Genomic DNA, 25,594 nt, shown 5'->3' on the forward strand with positions numbered 1-25,594 from the left:
TTCATTTATTTAATTTAATTTAGGAATATACATTTACACATGTGAGAACAGTGAAAGCATATTTAACAAATTCTTGGTTCATACATGTATGTAAAAAGCTATGAATCCAAATATTTACTGTCTGTAATACTGAAGACACAGAGGTTCAGAAATTAGCTCAGAAAAAATGAAAAATAATAATGATACAAAAAATATGTATATCTGTATAAATATATATTTATATATATTTATATATTTAATAGTAGCTGTATTACATAATACATTAAAGAAGGTCACAGAAGTCAAAAAGTCCCACCCGACTCAAGCAATGAAATACAAAAAAAAAAGGCACACAAAAGTCCAATATCAGTTATTCTCAACCAAAGATTGTCAGTCAGCACTTTCAAAAGTGAAATGCAGAAAATCCATCCAAAACAAAACACACTCACATGACACGCAATTTATTGTAGAAGGCCTGTCTTCTGAATTTTTCACTGAGTGTTCCATCATGATGAATACGGGTCAGCAGAACATCTGCCACATTAACCGGTGCGTCACATTGGGATAAAATGGTGTGACGTTAGTACTAACTCATGCAATACATTTGGTTGTAAATGTTCGTTATCCAGCTAAATATCGCAAATTTGAACTACTTATGAGACACCATGATGGACTGTAGATTTAATATAGTTCTTCTAGACAGATGATGGTTTTTAAACAAGAGCCTGGAAAAGTAGTAATGATTGTCAATTAGCATCAGATATAACGGTTGGTTCTGTACACTTACTTATTTCAAAATTCTCATCTTCACAAAACATGTTAATCAAATGGACTCAACAATTCAGTTCAATACAGTTACTTCCACATCGTCCTACTTTAAAAAAAAAAAAAAAACAGGCATATAAAAATCCAATCAAATCAAATCCACTTTGTCTTCTTACGTCTTTAACATTTTAATAACTAATGTTCATTCCAATCTTTATTTTCCACTTCTCCACTCTCTCCTAAACACTCTTTTCCCAAACATTTAGGACCAGCCTGAGTGAAGGGGAAAAGCATGTTTCCATCTCCATCTTAAATACTGATCAGCATGTGGTGGACACACCCACACATTCATTAGAAGGCACACAGTTTGTCACATCTTATGTCAAGGACACTGTCAACCAACAGCATGCTTTTTACAAAACAAAAAAAAAATAGAAAGGCATATATGAAAGTATGATGATAATGTAACATCAATAACAAAGAGCAGCACTGGGTCAGGTATCTATATTGAGGAAAATATTTTTTTACCTTTACACTGTGTATTTCAGTACTGAATAAAAAAAAGCTGTTTGTGTGATTAGAACATTATAGAATATATATTCATTATTGCACATAGTAATCCCATACAATTATTTTCTTCTGACATTTGTTTACTAGTTTTCTAACACTTTTTCACTACCGTGTTATAAGATATTGTCTATATTGTAGTCAGAGACTTCATGTTTAACACTGTACAGTGTATGTGTGTGCTTCCATAACTAGAATTTGGGCAAATTTAAGTATTTTAAGGGGGGGTACAGATGTTGCCAGTGAATCTACATAAGTGTGATGACAAAAAAAATAAGTCCCCTGACAGTTAAGACTCCTTATTGAGCTAAATCCATTTCTGTATATCTGAGTGAAATAGTAAATAACTGACGATAAACACTTACACTGATATTCTGAATATTTTAAGGTGCTGATATTGAAGCAATGGGGAACAGATAGCAAGAGTAATGCTAGAGAATGGAAAGTAACTATTACTCCTAAAGAACTGTGATGACAAACTGTTAAAGATTGAGGACCAGCTATTAAAATAATGTAACTGTGAAAGCTTCGAGGTGCAGAGAAAGTCAGAATATGTAACATATACATTTAGCAAATAAATGACTGTAAAAATTATACATACATATATTTTTCCCCCCAGGTTGAATGTTGCTCTGTGTTTTTGTAATCACTGGGAGGCATTGTGAAATCACTCTCAAACCAAAATATTCTGTAACTGATACAGAAGTTTCCTTAATACAAAGAGGAAAACAACCTGAGCCATATCTTATCTTCACATACGTGCATGTTCTCCTGGGACTAACAGTCTCCAAACAGACATCTCTTATTTTGTACAAAGCCTTCAAAGTTTAAAATGAGTCGCTGCTCTACCAGTCATGGGTATCTCTACAGATACCTGTAGAAGGAACAACACATCTGAGTGTATTTGGGCCCATATATTATTAGAGTAGAAGGATTTTGATTAAAGTTGTGTGGTCATATGAAACACAGTTTATAGTCACCAAATAACACCACCACTGTTGATTTAGCCCTGTTGAGTTGAGTCCAGTGACCATGATCACAGTTACTTATCTGGAATAAGGAATTGCTTTGTCACCTTCACTGACAGAGGAACAGCATCCTGCATCACACTGAATCTGTCTCAGTCCACACTTATTGGTCCCAGATTGCAGTTTCCATTAGACATACGTATGCGTGAACAAGTAAAAGATTCTGCACTATAATATTTGAGTAATAATATGCATTTCACATGGCGTTATTTTTCTCTTTTTATACCCATTCCTCTTTAATTCCCTTCTCTCCTTTTCGAACCAACCTTAAACACACAGGATTATCTGGTGTGCTATTTAATAAAAGCCACACTGGTGAAGCTAAATCAGCATTCCCCATGTCTCACACATATACAGGCTCACACCCCTCTCCTTGCTCTTCTTCGGCCCTCTCCACTTCCTCCTCATTCTCTTCCTCCTCAGGACCCATGCTGCTAGCTCCACTACTGCTGGGGGGCCCTTGCATTTCTTCCAGGGGCTTAGGGTAACGGAACGGACAGCCGTTATCATCAAAGAACCTTCGGAAGGTGAACTCGTAGAAGGCGTGTTCGGGGTGTTTGCTATTTGGTGAGCAGAGAGTATCCCAAGCCCGAGTGCTGTCTCCGCTGTCACTCCATGCCCCTGGGCCACCTTCTTCTTCCACTGGATCAAAGTTGGAAGTATCCATTGGGTGAGCGATCTTAGGTCGGTACTGAGCAGGCTGAGTGCGAAGGTTGCTGGAGAAGTCAACCTGAGCAAAGAAAGGGTGGGCTTTTATCTCACCAGCACCATTTCTTCCCAGACGCTCCTCTGCTGAACAGCAGAGACGCCCTATGATGTCTACGGCCTCAGGGCTCAGCTTGACTTGTGGAGGCACCTGTAGTGTGTTCTCCCAGTTTATCACCTGATAAAGGCAAGAGAACATTTAGTGTTAAATAAATCACTACAGTCTGGTCTTTGATTAAGACTTTATGAAAGAGGCATCAATTCTCTTCAGCCACTTTCACATTCACAACCTGTCAAATGGACATGCTGTTGTTGTGTAGGGTCGAAACCTGATGAAGCAGCACTACAGCTGTTTTATATTAGATTTATATTTATATGAGGATTCTCTGGATATTTCTCATTTTTGTTTGAGCACAAATGTTTTGGGCAAAGCTGAGAACGGCAAAAATGATAATCATTAAAGTTAAATGTCTCTTAATCAAAATAACCCTGCATATAGACTGAATGTGAAAATACTTCATAGTTCCTCCAGTATTTCTTTTTAGATAAAAAACAGGGTTTATAACTCACTTATAGTACAGTAACTATAGTACAGAATGGGACATCTTTTTTAAAAAAATCATACAGCAATCACAAACACTGCCTGACCTTAAGCTGTGTTTCTGTAGGGGTTGGCGCAAGGAATGGAGGCTGGCCCACTAGCATCTCAAACAGAATCACTCCCACACTCCACCAGTCACACAGCTGGGTGTATCCTGCACAGAAGACACCACATTATGACAGATCATACATTAAAAATACTAACAGAATGCTCTTAACAACAGTCAAGCCTTTCATATTGTTTTGTAGTGGTTTTTATATCGTTGTACCTTTCCGCAGTAGAACTTCAGGGGCAATGTAGTTGGGAGTGCCCACTAGGGAGTGTGCAAGACAGCGCTGATGTTGACGGTTTGCCCGTTGTTCCAGTGTTATCAACCGGTCACCACAGTGACAGTTAGACACATCATCCCAGAAGTCACTGGGTTCCATACTATCCTGGCGGATATGGTTCCCTGTGGATGTTATATGTGAATAATAAAGAAGATACAATGATTGATGGAAACAATTCAACAGTCTGTCTACAGATGTCTCTGTAGTAATCTAGCACAGATAATAGAAGTCTAAAATCTGCTCACCTTTCTGATAATACTTTGAGTTATGTGTCCAGCGGAACCCTGTGCACAAGCCAAAATCAGTAAGCTTGATGTGTCCATCCAGGTCAATGAGGATGTTATCTGGTTTGATGTCTCTGTGGATAAAACCCATCTTATGCACGCTCTCGATAGCGAGTGTCAGTTCTGCCACGTAGAACCTGGCTAATGGCTCAGGGAAAACCCCCATACGAATTAGCAGGCTCATCATGTCTCCCCCAGGAATGTAGTCCATAACAAAATAAAGGCTGTCCCGATCCTGAAATGAGTAGTACAGTCGGACTACCCATTCGTTATCAGCCTCTGAAAGGATGTCCCGCTCCGCTTTAACATGAGCCACCTGGTTACGGTTCAGGACGTCTTTCTTTCGGAGAGTCTTCATGGCGTACAGGGCTCCGGTGTCCACCTTACGGGTCAGACACACCTCCCCGAAGGCCCCTATTCCAAGTGTTTTAATTTTCACAAACATAGATTTTTCCATCTTGGCACGGCGCAGTCGGTTATAATTGGACTCCTTCTGGTTCAACATCTTTCTCATCTGCTCCTGCTCTGCTTCTGACAGACCAGCCTACGGGGAGGGTTGGGGAATAGGATCAAATGGAGGTTGTGACAGAAGTTGGAAGAGAGTAAAAGAAAATAGGATCATTTTAAATAAGTTGTATAAAATGTGGTTTATGGCTAAACTAGTTAAGAAACTCTCACCTTAGACATCTCTTGCTCCAGCTGCAGTCTGCGATTTAGCTTCTGCTGGTACGTCTTCATAACATTTTCTACATGCTGCTCCATGTAGAATTTAAAAGCAAAGGGAGAATAGCTCTTGATACGTGACTCCCTTTTTTCTTCATCACGGGCATTCCGCCGCACTGGTACTGGTGAAGTCTGAATCTGCTTCTTATCTTTTACAATCTTCTCTCCTTTTCCTGGCTTTGCTTTGTCTTTGGTGGCACGCTCTTCTGGCTTCCCTGCTGGGGCACTTGGGACAGGCCTACCTGGGGCACCGTGGTCTGAAGCTCCAGCAATGCCTCCAGCTTCCAAGGGTGCAGTTTCCTGTACAGCTGTGGTTCCAGACATAAGCAGCGTTTTGGGGTAGGGTGGAGGTGGACATCGGGGCTCCTGGGTGGATTCCAAGGTAAAACTTTCATCTGGCAAGTACCCATGTGTCTCAGGAGTATCCTGGGCCTGTGCAGCTAACCAGCCTGGGTGGCATGGCCCAACTGCAGTCTTTGGCTCTGGTCTCATGACTCTCATGCTTTTCACAGGCTGCTGGATTGGTGGAGAGGTCACTGCAGTGATGGTGTTGGGTGGCCCCATTCCAGTGTCCTGTTTGCTCGGTACACTAGTTGCAGGGGGCATTGCTTGTCTTACATTTACCTTTTGGTGGTTGTTGAAAGAATTTGTTCTGCTGGGGACACGTACTTCCCCTCTGAAGGGTCCCTGTGGCTGTCGGGCTGGAGGTGCTGCCTCGGGGCCTTGAGCACCAGCCCAGAGGTGATCATATAGGTCAAGGTTGAGGCTGGCCCTAGAAGGAGTGAGAAGACCTTGGGGAATATCTGAGAACTCAGGGCCCATAGCAGCTGCTGCAACTGCTCCTCCAGGAGAGCGTGACATCATGTGGACTTGGTGTGAAGTTGGGCTGGCCTGACGGGGGTGTGAGTGAGGAGGCAGGTAAAGGTTAGGAGCGTATCCACCACCATTTTGACCTATAGCCCCTTTGCCTTGCATATTGACATAGTTGTCCGGTGCCAGTGGTGGCATCTTGTTCTGAAAAGAAGCACTTCGTTTAACGCTATAGCCAGAGGTCTCCATTATATGAGGTCTGTAGTCATAATGAGGACCAGGGCCCCCTGGTGCCTGGGACTGGAGTTGCATGGGTGGACCTGACACACTGTAGCCCATCATAGCTTGATCCATGCCCCCTGTGTATCCTTTCTGCTGAGCAGGACCAGATGAGTAAATTGAAGCTCCTTGGGCATTCTGAGGAGTCATGGCTGGAGGATAAGCTCCCATGCTGGGGGGCCGAGCCATTGGGTTCCCCATTGAAGGACCCTGTGCTGAGTTAGAAGGTGGCATCATATAGTTCATGAAGGGTGGTCCACCCATATATGCACGTTCCATCTCTCCCTCTGACCCATAGCCAGCTCCATCATATAGCGGTGGTCCCATTTGATGATAAGGGGGCATAGCACCTTCACTGGAAGTCTCCATTGCCGGTCTGTGATCTACTGAATTTGCAATGGCACCTTTGCCTTCAGAAGGTAGAAAATGTTTGATTTAGTTCAGAGGAAATGTAGGCATAGAACATTTTTTTAGAGCTCTGTTTCACTGTATTAAAAAAGGACAAATTTTTTGTCTGCAATATGGCATATATTTCACCAACCTGGAGAAGTCTGTTTGATGACACGCACAATCTGCTCATTGCGAGGGTCTAGGTAGCCCATCTTACTGATGTACTCTAATGCTGCTTCAATGTTACGGCTCCCTGTTTGCTTCAATGCACGTATTGCCATTTCCTTTTATACAGTGTGGGAAAAAAGCACAAATAATGCATATACATGTTAAAATAACACACTATATGTGAAAGCAAGATGTTTGAATGCTTATTTTCATTTACATTTTTACATAAAGGACATCCACAAACACCAGGAATGTGTATGGGCATCTGCTTAATTAGAAGCAGTCATACATTTCCCATATTTCCCACACACTCAAACAGGATATCTTCCTTTCTCTTTCTCATGTTCGCACACACACACACACACACACTAACACACACACACACACACACACAGAAGGTCACAGACCAGCATCTTCCTGTGCCAGCACACAAACAAAAGCCGGCTCCTTATAGAATATAGGAAGATGTTAGACTACAGTGTAACTACAGCGTAACCTACACGTAACCTGCAATGTCATTATACTAAATTCTGATAAGGCATGGAAGTTTAGATTCAAATGATGATAAACAGACACACTATGTATTTTATGACCAGCGTATGTGCAGATAAATACACTCCAGACAAGTGCACCAAGTATAATTTGCAAGTTAAGTACTCTAAATAAAAACAACTGTACACAGCAACCCACACCTATATGAGGAAATCCCCCTGAATGGCATATGACCTCATTCAGAAGACATTCTCTCTAAACCTCACTCTACAGGGGCACAGTAAACTCTCTGTCTGCCTCTGGTGGTCAGAAATAATAATACACATGATGTGTCAGAGAAGAAAAACGTGTTGGGGGGTTTCTCCTCTGTTGCTCAGTAAATATGAAATCTCTAACAGCATTGGAGTTCCTGTGGTTATGTAGTAGGGAGAAAAAGTTTAAATAAGACGGGTGTGGAAATAAACGGTCACTTAGTACAAGCACGGGTACATAAAACACACAGTTTGAAAAGCTCTAGACATTCCCTGAGTGGGAAAGTTACTTTACTTGTTCTTTGTGTGTGTGTCTCTCTGTCTGTCTCTCTGTTTGTCTGTATCATAAAGTCACTCACTCACTCACTCACTCACTCACTCACTCACTCACTAACTCACTCACTCACTCACTCACTCACTCACTCACTCACTCACTCACTAACTCACTCACTAACTCACTCACTAACTCACTCACTAACTCACACACACATGCAGGAAAAATGTTCATTGCACTCAAAACTGCAGGGTGTTGCAACTCAAAGAAAGTGTGCACAGATGAATGTACATACACATGCACAGATGCATGGAGGCACACACACACACACACACACACATGCATGTGCACAGACACACACTGAGACACACACCAGATTAAAGAGGGGTTACATTTTGTTTGACCCAGTCCTGACCTCCACTGCCATGGCGACAGATGTTCAGGACGTTCCAAAGCCAAGAAGGAAATATTCCAGCTATGAGTAAAGTCTGTACTTACTATCTATGAATCAACCCTTCTGTTTATTTGTGCTTGATATTTCACTGTACAAATTATTGTCATATGCACAGTGGATAATAACGTGTTTTCACAATCCACAACTGATGTATGTCTCACAATAAACACATTTGTTGTATAGAAATGGATTTCTTGTCTTGTCAGAGTAGTGGTGTGCAAGTAAGCACAAATAAAACTATAAAGACTTTTTTCTTCATTTAGCATCAAATATGAACTTGTACTCTTCATCTATTGTAGCACCACAAAATGTAGACAATCCTTATAATGCTGTTTTGGTCATTTTTGCTTCTGAAACCTTTTCTCGTTGCTGGATGATGGTTGCTCTTGCTTGTCAAATACTTGTGCACATTACTAGATCTGTTGCCAGTAATTTCACATTTCAGTGCTGCTTAAAAATGCAGAGGCTACCAATCGATTATCACTGTTCTACAAAATTTCTGTGTGATTGAAAAATCGGTGTGCATTCGGCTTAATGGGATCTGCTCAAAATCTCAATCAGATTTATGTCCTGGTTCTACCTGTCACCACCATGTCTCAGCAGAACAACAGACAGTTAATCACTCATCTCAACACACTCACATTCCTGACCGGGAAGAGCAAACCTCTAACTTGTGGGAATATTTATAAAAACAAACTGTTTCCATGGCTGGAGTGACATAACTACTGCTGGCTACAATGCAGTGAGTCAGTGTTAAAGTGGGTTCTTTTTTCTTATGAGCTTTCACTTTGACCTGATTCTGAATCACATTCCTTCATAGACTGTGTAAATTAATGCCATATGGAGGACCTTAGAGAGGGACACAAAGAAAGACGGACATCATAAGTCCTAAAACGAGGAAAAACTAGATCCATTTTGCGAATGAATTATATAGAAACGTTCACCTCTTGCTTACTGCATGTGTATCCTCTTTGGAACTTTGGAAGATAAATAATAAAAAGAGCTACAATTTGAAACTCACAACGTCTAAACATAGCACACTGCGAGTTACAGACAATCTGGAAAAAAATATATAAAAAATCATTCTGGGAACTTCCAGATAAAAATGTATTGTGGTTCTAGAATGGGGATACACTATGTTGCCAAAAGTTTTGGGGCACCTGCCTTTTCATGCACATGAATGTTTTTTGGAGTTAGCCCACCTATAACAGCTTCAACTCTTATGGTGAGGCTTTCCACTTTGTTTAGGAGTGTGTTTATGTGAATTTTTAACCATTCCTCTAGAAGCGCATTTGTGAGGTCAAGCACTGATGTTGGGACGAGAAGGCCTGGCTCACAGTCTCTGCTCTAATTCATCCCAAATATGTTCTATCATGTTGAGGTCAGGACTCTGTGAAGTTCCTCCACACCAAACTCACTCATCCATGTCTTTATGGACCTTACTTTGTGCACTGGTGTACAGTCATGTTGGAACAGGAAAGGGTCATCCCCAAACTGTTCCCAGAAAGTTGGGAGCATGAAATTGTGTCTTGGTATGCTGAAGCATTAAGAGTTCCTTTCACTGGAACTAAGGGGCCAAGCCCAACCTCTGAAAAACAACACCTGAATTCAAATATTTGGAGGGGTGTCCCAAAACTTTTGGCAATATAGTATACATATATAACGGTATCTGATGGTACCCTGGTGTATAGCCTGGTATTCTTCACCACAGTAAAAATGCATTACATTAGTATCATGATATTTCCACAAATACCACTGTATGTAATTTTGTAAATCAGGCTGAGGTACCACACCAGAATGCCATGAGTCAACCTGAATCCACTGATTGGTGCTCACATAACCATAAACTGTAATCACATCCATATGAAAGTGAACATCAGATTACATTGGTTTTTGTTTCATTCTTGCTCTGAATGAATGGAATGCAAATCTGACCCTTAATAAAAGAGAACACCAACATTAAAGTGGTACAGTCAATGTTTCTGTTTGCTTTTCCTGCTCCCAAAGTCGATTTTAGAGTTGGATATTTCATTCTTTTTAGAGTCTCAAGCTGTTCACCTTTCATCCTGTTACTATAGCATTTATTACTCTTTAACTATGCAGTAATATTCTGTTGTATTAAAATCTTTTTTGCTTTCTATTAATATCACAACATTAGTCCTTCCCATGGTTTATTTCAGTGGCTTTTTTACATCTATAGCAGTTTCTACAGCTTTTTGTTACTGTGGTAAATACACTATTAACATAAGGAGATCTGTGATTTTGTGCATGTGTTTTTGTGCTGTGTTTTTCTTCTGTGAGACTTGCTACAAACCTTACATGTCTGCAAATACATACAAATACATCCCAAATAAGAAATGTAAGAATTGTTCTTATCAATCTTTGCTTTTATTTGGTTGGGTTTATATGAGTGGGTAAGCTTTCAGGCATGGAATGTGGATTTTTTTATTTGATTTTGAGAAGCAGATTTTTCTTATTTCTCTGTCTTATGCTAATTTAAACCTGTTATCTGAATTTGAAGTAGGTTCTTTCAGCCTGAAATACTACTGATAAAGGAAATACAAATTTCATTTCATTTAAATAATTTAAGTAGTTTGGTTGTTTTCACATTTCCGGTCCATTCACATTGGCCCCGGACTATTCTGTGTAAAGAGCAGAAAGTAAGTACACTATTTTCTGTCCAGAAGAAAATAAATTAGTAATGCAAGTGATAGCAATTTATTCACTTTTGCTTTTCTGATCATGATACAATAACGCTAATTTCCACTAGTGTCTCTAGGGAATTTTCATCGTTACATTTGCACTCATTTAACAGCAGTGCATGTCTTAATATTGGACTTTGTATACACTAGTAGATCCTATAAGGCAAACATTAACATATGTGTCACTTCACCATACATGTTGCTGCAACTTTTACTATAAGTCCCTGATACTCTTCTAAATACAATCAATGCTTCCAAGCATAAAAAGAAAAAATGCTGTTCAGTCAAAATAAAGATGGGATTTAAAGTGTCCTTCAGCCCCTCCCTTCAGCCCCCTCCTCTTCCCCCAACAAAACATTTCCTTTTTAAAGGTGATTATATAAGCAGCTGCTGCATTGCTGTGTAATTTGTGCAGCCTCGATAAGGATCAGGCAAAAGTAGCCCACTGAAGCACCCAGGCCAGCCAGGGCAGCCATTACATTATTGGAACGTGGAGAAAAAAGGAACCGAGTGGCATAGGCATATACAAAGGATTAGTCATTATATAATAACTAGGATCACTAAAAGTAATTAGGCTTACTGAAATGTATACTCTAGTGTGTAAATCCGCTGTCATTCACTGATTAAGACTAGTAGTGATAAACCAAGGAAAGTGTATTGACTATAAACGCAACATGTAATGATTGTTAGAGAGAAACAGAAACATTCAGGGAATATGTGTTGTCCCAGGCGAATACGTCAGACCCACTGGGAAAACTGTTCCACCCAGCTGCTATTGAATGGACACACTTCCTCCTCATGTTCACAATGGTTCAGTCTTACTGGTGTTCTATCAACTCCACTGCCGCTAACACTGTGTGTAAGAGCTCATGTAACAATCCCATGTAAACAAGTGAACTAAATAAGACAGTGAACAGATAGCAAACTGAGTGCCAGCCTACACTCCACCTGAATGTGGGTATGCTTAGGAATTTTGATAACCAAAATTTTTTGGGGGGTCAATTCAAGCCCAAAATGAAATACTGCGGTGTTTATAAACCTATTTCAGAAATTCAAAATGCTGCAAACAATCTTACATAAGCTCTGACCTAAATCTGACTTTTCAAAAATGAGCTCAGGCTTGTGGCTGGTACCTCAAAGAGTCATGAATATATTCAGACAACTTGATGCATACTACAACTCATCTGATAACATGTTTCAGCTCCCAGATTGCATGAAAAAAACTAATTCAGTTCCACAGTTCCAGTCTGCATTTAGCCATGTCCTAAAGCCTGTGACAGAGGCAGCTCTGGCTCCCTCAGGCTAGGCCTCATAATTCCACTGTGCGGTGGTGGATTTCTCAGTGGTGTTGTGCATGGGCTTGAGCATAGCATTCCTCACATGCCTAACAATCACAGAGCTGCTCTCAGGCCTGTAGCTGAGGGTCTGTTTCAGATATACGGCAATGTGATATACGGCATAAACTACAGTGCAGAGACACAAGCTCTTTGCTCAAATCTACATGTTTTATACATCAACACAAACAAACAGTTCAGGTCTAGTGAAAGGGCCACAATAAGGCACTGCTACACTTATATGATGTGTACATAGGGGTTCAAGCATTACTAAAATATCAATGTATTTCTTTGCTGCTGGTGTGAAAAGGTTATTGATTGCTTTCCCTATCACCAACATTCTCTGATCTCCTCTTTTCTCTGTAGCTGGCACTTTCCACAGGACTCTCAAAGACTAGGAATACCAGGGTGTGAAATGTTTCTGGTATTTCATCATGCCACTACTACTAATATCCCCTCCAAGACTGACATAAAGATAATAGACATATGATAACTACACCAGGCAATATAAAAAATTATATTCATCAATAGACAATTATATTTGTTACTTCTGGAGTATTTACATGATCATGCTGAATAGCTAGGAATGCTGTTTTAAGACAGAAAAGCAGATAAACTAATGATAAATCTTTCTTCAACAATCTCCAAACTATGGAATGAAAAGGATAATAACAGACAATGCGTTCGATGACGATAAGTCAAGGAGATGGTCAGTGTCTTCTCTTGCTGGCTGTGGGTCAGTGTTTAACTGTGCTGTTTATGTGTCACTGTCCTTATTCAGGGAGCTGCATTCTTTCAATCTTTACTGACAATCTTTGGACATTTTTCTTCTATTTCTGAGAAATGCTCACCACTACATTGCACTTTCCTTTGAATTTGACACAGTGATTGTGTTACTATGGCTTAACAATACAGAAAAACAGAACTCATTTAGAATAAATTTAGAATACATCCGGAGTAACACATGGGGAACAGCTGTGCTGTAGAGGCATTCTACAGTTTTACTATAGACACTATTCCTCTGCATTACTGCTCAGATTTTTGGTTATTCTTCCGGATGGAAAGTAGTGTAATTACTTTTTACTTCACATAAAATAGACAGGAATGAATGGATGTGGAAATGGAATGATGATGGATGTGGAAATGTGGAAACAACTAAACCACCCAAACTGTTCAAGTGTATTTACTTTACTATCAGTAGTACTTCAGATTAGCTTCAAATTAGCATCAAATTAGCAGAAGTGAAAGAGAAATAAGAAATTATTAAAAAAAAAAAAAACATACACATTTAATGCCTGAAACATTCAGTATCATTACTTACTCAAGTAAACATTCAACCCCCAAAGATTACTGAGCATGGACTTTTCTTAAAAATAAATAAATAAATAAATAAATAAATAAATAAATAAATTTAAAAAAAATTGTGTGGGTAAAATCGGTATATCTATAGGCTTTAGTATATACACATACTAAAGGCTGTTATTTTCTCATGTTTTTTTAAGATCTATAAATATGTATACATATTTTAAGATCCATAAACATGTGAAATCCTACCAATACTTGTTGGTTTATAGAAAGAAATAGCAATAAAGAGTGTTAAACTTTCAGAATTCTCTTTTTGTTGTTTTGAAAACCCTTTTTTATTTGACTGATATACAAACTGGCACTATAGACCACACACATACACACACACACATAGAGAGAGAGAGAGAGAGAGAGAGACCTTACCTGATCACATCCAGCTTTAACGAGCTCCTGCAGCATCTGCCTGTTCACATCTCCACCTGGGTGTGAGGAGCTGGATGCTGGACCAGACTCATTGGCAAAAGGCATGAGAGACTTGCGAATCTCTCGCAGGGCATTCTGGTAGTTGTTGAACTTCTGGGGCTGACGAAGTTGTTGCTGCCGTCCTGCCTGGTCTTTACCTTTGCAGTCCCCCCCTCTGCCCCCTTCTCCTCGGGCACTGCCTCCATGCAGCGCCTGGCTCACCAGCTTAGCTGGCTGTTTCAGTCCTTCCTTGATCTCCTGGAGCCGTTGGCGTGTGTTGCCCACATACGGGGCTGCAGGGAAAGTTTTCGGTCGCATGGGTAGACCCACCCTAGCCTATGGTACACACTTACAGACACCCCCACCCCTGCACTCTGCCAATTCACTCACTTACTCACTTACACATACCAAGTCAATTGCAGAAGCAGAGAAAAAATAACAAAAATATTCACAGACCTTCACACACACACACACACACACACACTCACACACACACTCACACACACACTCACACACACACTCACTCACACACCCACACACACACTCACTCACTCACACACCCAAGGCTGTGCTATGAATGGCAGCTAATGCCCCCACCCAGATGGACTCTTGTGTAAACTTAGTAGATCTTCGAGGTCTTACTGGAGCACATGGTCCATTTAGGGGGCACAATCCCCCATCACCCCTAACACAAAAGGGGTTATACATGTGTGTTGCTTCCACTCCAGCCTGGTCTGCATGTCCGCCTGTGGAGACAGTGGGATGAGGTTAGTAATGAATAATTAAGATAAGTCTTAAGCTGTGGTTCAGTCTACAGTTTGACTCCTGCGTGTCTACTCGCCGCGAAATACCCAAGTCTGATCGGAAATTAGCACCTTGATACTGGTTTATTTCAAACAACATTGTCTACATTCCAGCACTGTGCTGATACACTCATGAGGCAGAGGACAGGAAGAGGAGAAGAAGCACATGTCTTACTGACGCAAGCAGGGCTCTGTGTTAGAAACAGAGAATCTATTATCATTATTCATCATCTAATCACATCTGGAAATCACAAGCAATGCGGTACAGAACAACAATGCTGACCAAGTTGATCTTCACAAACAGGATTTGGGACAGGTTCAAGATACAGGCTTCATTCCAATGTGTTTCTTCATGCCATGAGCATGTCTGACAGTACAAAAATCATTGCAGTGGCAGAAGAAAACAGAAAACAAAGAAACAGCTCATCCTATATAGCCATTCTTTTTATTCCATTCTTTTTTTTTAAAAAGAAAGAAAGAAAAACTCCTGATTTTTCCAGTACCTCCTCATATCATACTGATGAAAATATAATACTGATTTTCTTTGCTCTCTTGAATTTTTATCCTAAACTCTCATTCTGTGAAGCTTCCAGTGTCCTGTAAACATACACCTGTATGAATAATATCAATACACGTTGAATTTTCACAGAAGAAAATAAACATCTGTAAGAAGAAAATAATCTGGCCGCTGTGTTTTTCCTCTCTGGTGCTGTTTGTCATAGACTGAAAGCATGAAGTCTGTCTCTGTACTGAATCCTTTACAGCACCAGCGAGTCTCCTTGTAAAGCTACAATTAAATTTGACATCGAATGGATTGCTTGCAAAACAAGCTTTAAGGATACATTACAGTCAATTTCATAAGCAAACAATGTTTTTCAGGCACAAACCTTAAGCAAAGCTGAGTATATAATACATATAAGGTACCACAGGGCTAAAAGATACCTACAGTGGTTAACATCTTCCTTTCCACACGCACACACACCAAAGTTCCTAAAGGGTTACCTGTTCATCCATGTTACTTGTTAAAATTTCCACTACAAAAGCAATGCGACATGTAATTATCAAATGCTGGACAAATAAAACTTTACTAATTTTTACTAGTAAAATCTCTAAAATCTCTTAGTATCTTCAGTCCCACAGTTCCATGGCAGGGGGCTTTAGCTCACACACCACACACACACACACACATCTGATAGTTTTTAATCAAATTTATTTGATGTCTTGCATTAAGCTGAAGCCAGACCCTTTAAATCATTATGCAACCTGTATATACTTGTTAAACCCTCAATTATCATTTCAAAGTGCTGTCAAGAAACAGTATTAAAGGTATTCTAGGAAAATTATATTGCATATAGTATACTGAGTCTCAAAGATCATTTTTTTTAATTACATTTATTTTTTGATTTGTGTTTTTCCAAGCTCCTCATAACACAGCTAGCTTCCACAAGCTTTTGTTTCAAAGATCCTCAGTTAAACCAGAAGCTTGCAAATGCCTAATTAACTATGTTATTATGATATTATATAACATATAACTATGTTATTTCACATTTTTTTGTAGAATTCACTTCAGACTGAGATGAATATCCATGGATGCAAAGCAAAGGTGAACAGTTAATTTAGCAAACGACTCAATTATACACTAATATATTTATTTCAAATCTATTACTCCAATTTTTTCTTTTAATAAACAGTAAGGAAAAATTATTTGGCATACACTGTTCCTAGAGGATGGAGTGTGTGCAATGCAGGGCATGAGATAAATAAGTTCCTGTTTCTTCAGTCAAATAAAACGGATCCACTGTACATTTAGCATCTCCCTATCTAGCAGGTATCATTTACTTAAACACTAGCAACTAATTACAATGCCTTAAAATTCAGGAAGCAGCTTGCAGCTATCCTGAACTTATTCAAGAAGCAAAACCAAACCAAGTGGACCAAAACACTCAACACAGCATACACAAACAACATGAAGAAGAGGTAGGGGAGAATACACTAAAGTCACAAGCTCCTTCAGGCAAACTGTATGAAGTGTACAGCAGGATGAACCCTGAGCCAGGGCCAGAGGAGACAACCTGCTGTGACATGTGACTGTTACTGACCACTTCAGGTGAACACTTCACAAGGGCATCAAAGTATTTACAGTTGTTGTATATCTTTGTTGTAATACCTTTAACTTATTGTATTCTATATCTAAGGTTTTTCTTATATATAATCATTTTATATTTATATTGTGCATGTTGTAACTGACTAAGCTGCTGTAACATAAGAATTTCCCTTGTTGGATCAACAAAGTCTGTCTATCTATCTATCTATAAAAAACAATTCCATATTACAGGGTATGTCCATGTTCAATATTTACCTGTTGAACATTACACTAGTACAGGTATAAGTAAATATTGTGAATGCACATTAATAATAATAATAATAATAATAATTATTATTATTATTATTATTATTATATCACGTTTTATTGTTTAATAATAATAACAATAATAATTTGTGTTATTGTTATTATTATTAGTAGTAGTAGTAGTATATCACGTTTTCTGTTTATTATTATTATTAATAATAATAATAATAATAATAATAACAGCCATTTAATCCCAATTCTGATTTGATAAATCATGTCACATCATTTTACAAATGAGAATAAAACAGAAATAGAGTCACATAACTTTCTCTACTGCTGCCAAATTGTATTTACTGAGTAATGCGTTAAAAAAGGGATAGTAATGAATTCTTTTAATTCTTGGGTACATCTGCACTGCAACCTGTGACCGGTGTAGTGCATTAGTATTGTTCTGATATTGACAGTAGTCTCACGGTGTCGGAGTACAGAGGGAGTCTCGAGGCCTTTTCCTGCAGCCTTTCCTGAAGTTTGGTAGTGTTTGGAGGAGGAATGGAGCGAGAGGAACGCAGCGCCGCGCGAGACCACCTCGGCATTCCAGCGGACCGTCTCGCGCTTCAAACTGAACCGAAACTTTCCCGGTCCTTATATCCGATCCACAATGAGATAAAAGCAGCACTTTACATTCACAAACACAATCACATTCACACAGCTTTTTCCTTTCCGGACCCCCGAAAAAAAAGGAGCAAGCTTACAGCCACTTACCATGTAATAGAAACGTTAAATCCCACACTTATCAAGATGTGCGCTTCAACACCCGCTTACTTCATTTAGCAACAGCTTGCCTCGTCCCGTTTAAGAAAAACACACTTTACATTTCGCGAGCCTGTCCTCCATTTTCTCGTTACTCACGGCACAAGTAGAAATGCAGTACAAAGTTGGACACTTACTGCATTGTTAACATTCCACAGGAGTCACGTGACGCACCAATGAACGTCAGCACTGCACATACTCCAGGGCGGGGCTTCCTCCATTTACAACACCATTCTTATTACACACCGCTATGCCATGAAGAGATCAAATGATTTCAATGGGCATTTTATTACATCAATTACCACGTTTTCTCTCGTTTATCCTAGTGATTTAAACATCCATTCTCGAGTTAAATTACACTAAATATGTGGCAGCCTGGGAAAACCCTTTCACGTGGTCTAATGTGGACATTTTTTGTTTCACTCCATATTTTGTTCTGAAAACTTGCTATCCCTTCTGCAGGTACACTATATTGCCAAAGGTTTTGGGACACCAAAATTCAGGTGTTGTTTTTCAGGGGTTGGGCTTAGCCCCTTAGTTCCAGTGAAAGGAACTCTTAATGCTTCAGCATACCAAGACATTTTTGACAATTTCATGCTCCCAACATTCTGGGAACAGTTTGGGGATGACCCCTTCCTGTTCCAACATGACTGCACACCAGTGTACAAAGCAAGGTCCATAAAGACATGGATGAGCGAGTTTGGTGTGAAGGAACTTGACTGGCCTGCACAGAGTCCTGACCTGAACCCAACAGAATATCTTTGGGATGAATTAGAGCGGAGACTGCGAGCCAGGCCTTCTCCTCCAACATCATTGTCTGACCTCGCAAATGCGCTTGTAAAGGAATGGTCATAAAATTCCCATAAACACACTCCTAATCCTTGTGGAAAGTCTTCCCAGAAGAGTTGAAGCTGTTATAGATGCAAAGGGCGGGACAACTGCATATTAAATTCATGTAAAGGCAGATGTCTCAGTTTTGGCCTGGTTCACAGTCTCCACTCTAATTCATCCCAAAGATGTTCTATCAGGTTGAGGTGCAGGCCAGTCAAGTTCCTCCACACCAAACTCACTTATCCATGTCTTTATGGACCTTGCTTCGTGCACTGGTGCGCAGTCATGTTGGAACAGGAAGGGGTCATCCCCAAACTGTTCCCATAAAGCTGGGAACATGAAATTGAAGCATTAAAAATGCTGAAGCATTAAAAGTTCCTTTCACTGGAACTAAGGGGCCAAGCCCAATCCCTGAAAAACAACACCTGAATTCAATGATTTGTGACTTGGAGGGGTGTCCCAAAACTTTTGCCAATATAGTGTATCTTGACAAGATGTTGTAAATAACTAAAACAATTTCCATGTAGTCTATGTATTCTTAATGCAGGAACATAAAAGTATGTTATTAGGAAGAAAAATCAATGCTTTATTATTTTAGACTGTTGTTCAGTCTAAATTCAGTTGTAGTGACTTCAGACTAATTTTATTCTGGGCTACCTCACAAGTCTCTACACTGAAAATATTTTTCAACCACGCTTGGGACAACTGGCTATTGATTGTGTGATGATTAATTCAAAGAACTACAGATGTTCCCAGAAAAATGTTTCTCTCAATTTACACATTCATACAGTATCTCGGATGTTAAACAAGGGTCTAAACTAGTCCTAGTACTGGTAAAAACAATTGTAACTGAATTATTTTGCTTCTAGTTACAATTACAGTGTATACTTCATTTGCAGAATGGTACAGTCAGGTAGAGCAGTGTCTCTGTACACAAATCTGTTGATAAACCTAAAGCGAGAGAAGGAAACAAACAAATACTTCCAGTGCCTTTCTTATCTGAGTCCATTAGTTAAAATGCTTCTATTCTGTATTGCTTTCTAATTAAATACAACCATTCTCATTACAAATAATGTTATCTGCATGCGACAGCACACTCTCGAGCTTCATGAGTTTTTGTACAACCTGTTGATCCACGTTGCACTAAATCCACAACTTGTAATTCAGTAAAAGCGATAATAATCAAAATCTGACCTATTGCACAAAGATTTTAATGTGATCAATATGACAAATTTGATTCATTTTAAATAGTGGACTATAAATTGTGCAACCTACTGGAAAATACTGGATAACCAAACTATTGAACATTTTCCTTTTTTTCTTTTTTTTTTAAATATTCTAAAATCTTGGGTTTATTTCTGTTTATATAGTTTTAAATGAAAACAAATCCCAGGTTTTCACTGCGGTCTCAAACTTTTGGACCCAACTGTATAATTTGTGCAAACACATACATTAATTGAAAGCAATACTTGAGTCCAAAATCTGCACATCAGGATAAAATCTCTGCACCACATATTTTGTCTAGCAGTCATGCAAAGAAAAATGCAGTGATGTAGATTAGCTATGTCAGAACAATGCTAATAATCAGCAGTTAATACCATGGCTGTTTATGAAACTGATCATAGACTATATTGCCAAAAGTTTTGTGACACTCCTCCAAATAATTGAATCCAGGTGTTGTTTTTCAGGGGTTTTCAGAGACTGTGAGCCAGGCCAAAACTGGGATGTCAGCTATAACAGCTTCAACTCTTCTGGGAAGGATTTTCACAAGGTTTAGAAGTGTGTATATGGGAATTTTTCACCATTCCTCTAGAAGCGCATTTCTGAGGTCAGGCACTGATGTTGGATGAGAAAGCCTGGCTCGTAGTCTCCACTTTAATTCTGTTCTATCAGGTTGAGGTCCATGTCTTTATGGACCTTGCTTTGTGCACTGGTGTGCAGTCATGTTGGAACAAGAAGGGGTCATCCCCAACCTGTTTCCACAAAGTTGGGGGCATGAAATTGTCCAAAATATCTTAGTATGCTGAAGCATTAAGAGTTCCTTTCACTGGAACTAAGAGGCCGAGCCCAACCCCTGAATTCAATGAATTAGAGGGGTGTCCCAAAACTTTTGGCAATATACTGTATGTTAATGCGTACGGCTTATTTACTATAACCAGCGTACATACTCTGAAATAGTGTATTATTGTCTATATATGGTATAAAAATACAGTTCATAAGTTAATATACAGTATTACATTTTATCTCACAGGAATTTGGTGCTGAAGCACAATGCCAGATTTACACGATCATTAAATTTTGATATTAGACTCCCGCAGCTTGCAAAACCCTTTTTCAACATATCATATCTCTCCCACAACAATAGCTGCTTTTCACTGTACTCACTAGCCATTATAAAGCAGGGGTTCTCACAAGGTTTGCACTTAGAGACTGTTTTAGCTGTAAAATAAACTCCACTTACCTCAACACAGCAGATTTATTTCATTTTATGAATGTAATCCGACATGTACCATATCTAGGCTATTTTTTGGAGCCATAGAGGTTTTTTTATTTCTCAACTTTCCAGTGAGAGACCACATGAAGTCCAAGACAAAATCATTGCCTTTCAGTTGTTAAGGTTTGGATTAAACCCATTCAATACATTTCCTAAACTATTCTACAAATTTAATCAATGATAAATGTAATAGCACTGATAATATTGGGCTGTGATTTCTGCCACTGTAAGCAAACTAAACCCCACTTTGAGAACCACTAGGCTAAGGAGACTATGACTAGGCTAGACTAGGGTACATGAGAAGAGCTTTCTTTCCTGGCTATAAAAACTATTTAATAAACTTAAACATATAGATAGAATGTTTAATGTCATAGATACTGATAAATCCCACTTGCCTGAAGAAGGCTCTGGATTACACCTAATGGCATTAAAAAGCCTGAAACAGTGCTTTGTAAGAATCATGGCATGAGTTGTATATATTTCACAAATAAATAACAAATGATTGCAAACAAATTCAATGGCAGGATTTAATGCATGGATTAGGTGCACTTTTTTTTGCCAGAAACTACAGGACATGTTCTAGTTAGAGAATACATATTTTCACTATGATCCATGTGCCAGGTGCTAAACGTTCATAGTTAGATAGTGGTTTAGATAGATGACAAGTTAGACTTTTCATGCAATGTGCAGCCTTCACCCTCCCACATCATGTCACAGAATAAAACAAGAGGCTCAGTATGAACAGAAACAACTGAAATGGTTACAATATGTGATTCTATGTGATCCCTTGAGTAACGTTATGTATCCTCCTGATGCTTTCCATATTCTAGGATGCAAGTCAGTCAAGTGGAACAGCAGAAATACACAGGTTATTTAAGGCACATGCAACCTGTACCATCTTGTCGAAAGTGGTCACATTGGTGCTACGATCAATGACTGTAAAAGCGCTCTCCACTGGTCCAGTCAGCATAGAATATCTCTTTTTGACCATTTGTATCACCCGCTCCACGTGCTTATTCACGTGAAGTCTCTCTGTAGTAGCCAGTGAAGCATCTTCTCTTGTGTCCTGGTTACTCTGGTTAAGCTCATTTAGTTCGCTACTAGTGAGCATGAGCTCAGCTCTGTGAGCACCTACCAAGTCCTTAATGCCAAAATCCCGTTCTGCCAGAACCACATCTCCAGGCAGGAGCTTATGAAGGAGGCCACAACTCTCGACTAGAGTCTTATCACTAATGTTGCCAGGTGCTCCTCTGGAGACGAACATGACCGCCCCCTGGGGGGCAACACCAATAACGTATTTGAGTTCACTGACAAACACAGACTGTGATGATTGATTGGTCATCTCTCTTGTTGCTCTGGCAGCTTGACGATGTGTATCTATACTGACTGCTTTTTCAAGGGATACTGTAAAACAGTCTATGATCACAGCGCAGTCTGGATACGTACACTTCACAGCTTCTGGCAAGTTTTTCCGGAGCTCCACTCTAGACGGCCAGAACACAGCAGTGGGAACCAGCATGGTAAACATTATGTTGATGATTCGATGGACAGTCCTGGTTACTGTGGAAACTTTAACTCCAAAACGGTAAGCCAAGTCCTGATTCCTAAGATCAAGTCTAAGTCTCATTAAAGTCAAAAGTAACTGTTGGAACTTTGTAAGCTTTGCATTTTTGTCCCCTTTCATATGCGGCACAAGAAGCCACATTACCGTCTCGAAGACAAAATAGTTTGGTAATCCTGTGTAGAACTGAACCTTTTCTGGATCATTCCGAAATGAGGCTTCAGTGAGAGACATCTTCTCTAAGGACTCCTTCAGTTTCATATTCTCTTTCTTCAGGGCATTTACTTTGGCCTCATAAATGATAGACTTTGTGAAGCGGTTTCTGGGTAGATCTTCTTCTTTGCTCTCATTTTCACTTTCTTCCATCACTTCAATATCTTTTCTTTCATCATCACTGTTCACACAAGAGGATGTGCTTTCTGGCTCACCTTGGCATTGGCTATGAATATGGCCTTCATTAAAACGTCCCTGACCTTGTAGGAAAAGTAAGGCATTTGCAGCCTCAACTTGTGCTTCTTGTTTGTCATATGGCTCAAAGGCGTGTGCTTCTTTAATGTCTGAGGATAGTGTAGCAGAGGTGAAAACCGAAGGGATGTAGTCAGGAGATCTGGGATTCTTCACTTGTTTACCTGTGATGAAACAAGGAAATTATCAGCAAGCTCAAAAAAAAAACGTAAACAAATATATAAATACATCACGTCACGTGCTGTCACGTGCGTTCACTTACACATGACCAGTTATGAAATGATGTATGTGGATTGAGCATCACCTGTGGATTGAGCATCACCTGTGGATTGAGCATATGTTAGATAACTTTCTTTCAATAGACTACCTGAAATGAAGTGGTTACTGCAGAGTCTGCTGCCCTCGTTTGGCACCCAGCCCTTACGATTCACAGCAGCAATCCAGCGCTGCTTCCTCTCCGGATCACGCGGAAACCTGTAGAAGGATAACGCGGTACCGGGAGTCCTCCTGTTCCGACACCCTGCCACCACGCACGTGTGAACCATATTAAGCACACCAAAAAGACGAAATCATGAAGGCATACAGTGAGAATATTTATATTCTGACTCCCAAAATGTCGGTGGGGGTGAGGTGGTAGGGTACCACTCTAGGCGGAATGTCTAATTCCTATTAATTCCCTACATAGTGCACTACATACATTAGGAATATGAGGGATTCTGCTGTCTGAGTAGTTCACTACATGTCCACTAGGCAGCGATTTCAAACACAGCCATAGACAAGCGCAGTTACTGCAGACGTCTGGGGCTGCCGTCATCTGCTCGTGTCATTTACTGAACGGTGATTGGTCAAGGAAACGTGCTATCTATGATGTCATCGCAAAGCGCCTAGTGCCCAGCGGTAAGGATAGCGCTTGGACGCCATTTAGTCTAGTTTTCGGTATTTTTTTAGTGGACATTGGGACGATATGGCTGTGGAATCCAGGGTTACGCAAGAAGAAATCAAGAAAGAACCAGAGAAGCCGGTTGATAGAGAAAAGGTACACTGGCAGATACTTTGGATTTTGAATTAACTTGTTAGCTAGACATGCTATCGCCGAGTGCTTGTTTGCAGGCTATTAGCGAAATGTGCTAACACGCAACCGAGCACATACCTCATCACCGCCGCCTTAGTGAATGCATATTGCTTTTCTAATCGAAACTTGACTTGTAGTAGAGTAAATATAGGTATATTGAGTTTTTAACTTTCTTTCTCGTTCGTGATAATTGCAGATCTAGACTTAGATCAGAGCTTGATATCGCTGGTGTTAATTGTGTTGTGTTCTGTTGTTCAGACATGCCCGCTGCTGCTCAGAGTTTTCACGACTAATAATGGGAGACATCATCGAATGGACGAGTTTGCCCGAGGAAATGTGCCATCGAGCGAGCTTCAGATTTACACATGGTAGAGCAACTCTTCTGTCTCCACAAACTAACGCACTTTCTTGTCAAAGTAACTTCTCCAAATGGGCATTCATTGTCTTGAAATCCTGAACTGTAGTAGGTGGTGGTGGACACAATAACCCAATTTCTCGATATTTAGACTTGATCTTTAACACTCTACAATCTATCAGTAAAATTAATTGGCTTATAACCCTTATGCTGCTTCCCAGTATGCCAAAAGTTGGGTTGAGTTGATTCTTGTTGACACAGTTAGTTTAAAAGTCTATCTAGTCTATCCTAACACTTAATGTCATAATTCGTATGCATGCACAGAGAATTTCTCTGAGAATGTCAAGAGATTAAGCTGAAACCATAATGTAGCACTTCAATATTTTGTATTTCATGATATCTTGTATGAACTGGGAATACGTGTTGTGTGACAGGATGGACGCTACCCTTAAAGAACTTACCAGCCTGGTGAAAGAGGTTTATCCTGAGGCTCGAAAGAAAGGCACACATTTTGCTTTTGCCATCGTGTACCCGGACCCAAAACGGCAGGTTTACAGGTAAATGAGATTATCTTTAATTGGTATAACTGACCTGTGCATGTGTGTGATCACTTTTCCTTGATTATCTCTGATTACTATGTTTTTTGCTGTAGGGTTAAGGAGATTGGGAACACCGTGTCGGGTCGAAAGGGGGCAGATGACTCCATGACTTTGCAATCTCAGCGCTTTCAGATCGGGGATTACCTGGACATAGCCATCACGCCTCCGAACCGTGCTCCTCCATTACAAGGGCGTATGAGACCGTACTGAACTTCTGCAGACAATTCAGCTTATAACTTTTTTTGTTGCATATTTTCTTTGACATTTTAAGCTTCCTATTTGTTGGAATCTGATTTATTCTGAATTTTTAAAATGTTCCTTCATTTAACACAGTGTACATTGTTTTGCTGAA

The 25,594-nt window shown here is 39.8% G+C and overlaps 3 protein-coding genes across 3 annotated transcripts; 1 reads left to right on the plus strand and 2 right to left on the minus strand.

The window, feature by feature from the left end:
- lats2 (large tumor suppressor kinase 2) lies at window positions 1-18,015 on the minus strand. Its single transcript, XM_058391711.1, has 8 exons — window positions 17,818-18,015; window positions 13,864-14,648; window positions 6,612-6,744; window positions 4,937-6,480; window positions 4,220-4,802; window positions 3,914-4,096; window positions 3,693-3,799; window positions 1-3,222 (listed from the first exon to the last, which is right to left on the minus strand). The coding sequence occupies exons 2-8, from the start codon at window positions 14,218-14,220 to the stop codon at window positions 2,683-2,685; spliced, it is 3,447 nt and encodes a 1,148-aa protein (XP_058247694.1). The 5' UTR covers window positions 14,221-14,648; window positions 17,818-18,015; the 3' UTR covers window positions 1-2,682.
- Window positions 18,016-21,692: 3,677 nt separating this feature from the next.
- On the minus strand, window positions 21,693-23,935 carry LOC131355259 (uncharacterized). Its single transcript, XM_058393592.1, has 2 exons — window positions 23,584-23,935; window positions 21,693-23,380 (listed from the first exon to the last, which is right to left on the minus strand). Exons 1-2 carry the CDS (start codon window positions 23,759-23,761, stop codon window positions 22,029-22,031), a joined length of 1,530 nt encoding a protein of 509 aa, XP_058249575.1. The 5' UTR covers window positions 23,762-23,935; the 3' UTR covers window positions 21,693-22,028.
- A 147-nt stretch (window positions 23,936-24,082) lies between these two features.
- sap18 (Sin3A-associated protein) lies at window positions 24,083-25,594 on the plus strand. Its single transcript, XM_058393593.1, has 4 exons — window positions 24,083-24,252; window positions 24,547-24,656; window positions 25,078-25,200; window positions 25,296-25,594. The coding sequence occupies exons 1-4, from the start codon at window positions 24,181-24,183 to the stop codon at window positions 25,450-25,452; spliced, it is 462 nt and encodes a 153-aa protein (XP_058249576.1). The 5' UTR covers window positions 24,083-24,180; the 3' UTR covers window positions 25,453-25,594.

This window comes from Hemibagrus wyckioides, linkage group LG06, assembly GCF_019097595.1.
Source record: "Hemibagrus wyckioides isolate EC202008001 linkage group LG06, SWU_Hwy_1.0, whole genome shotgun sequence".
Taxonomy (NCBI): domain Eukaryota; kingdom Metazoa; phylum Chordata; class Actinopteri; order Siluriformes; family Bagridae; genus Hemibagrus; species Hemibagrus wyckioides.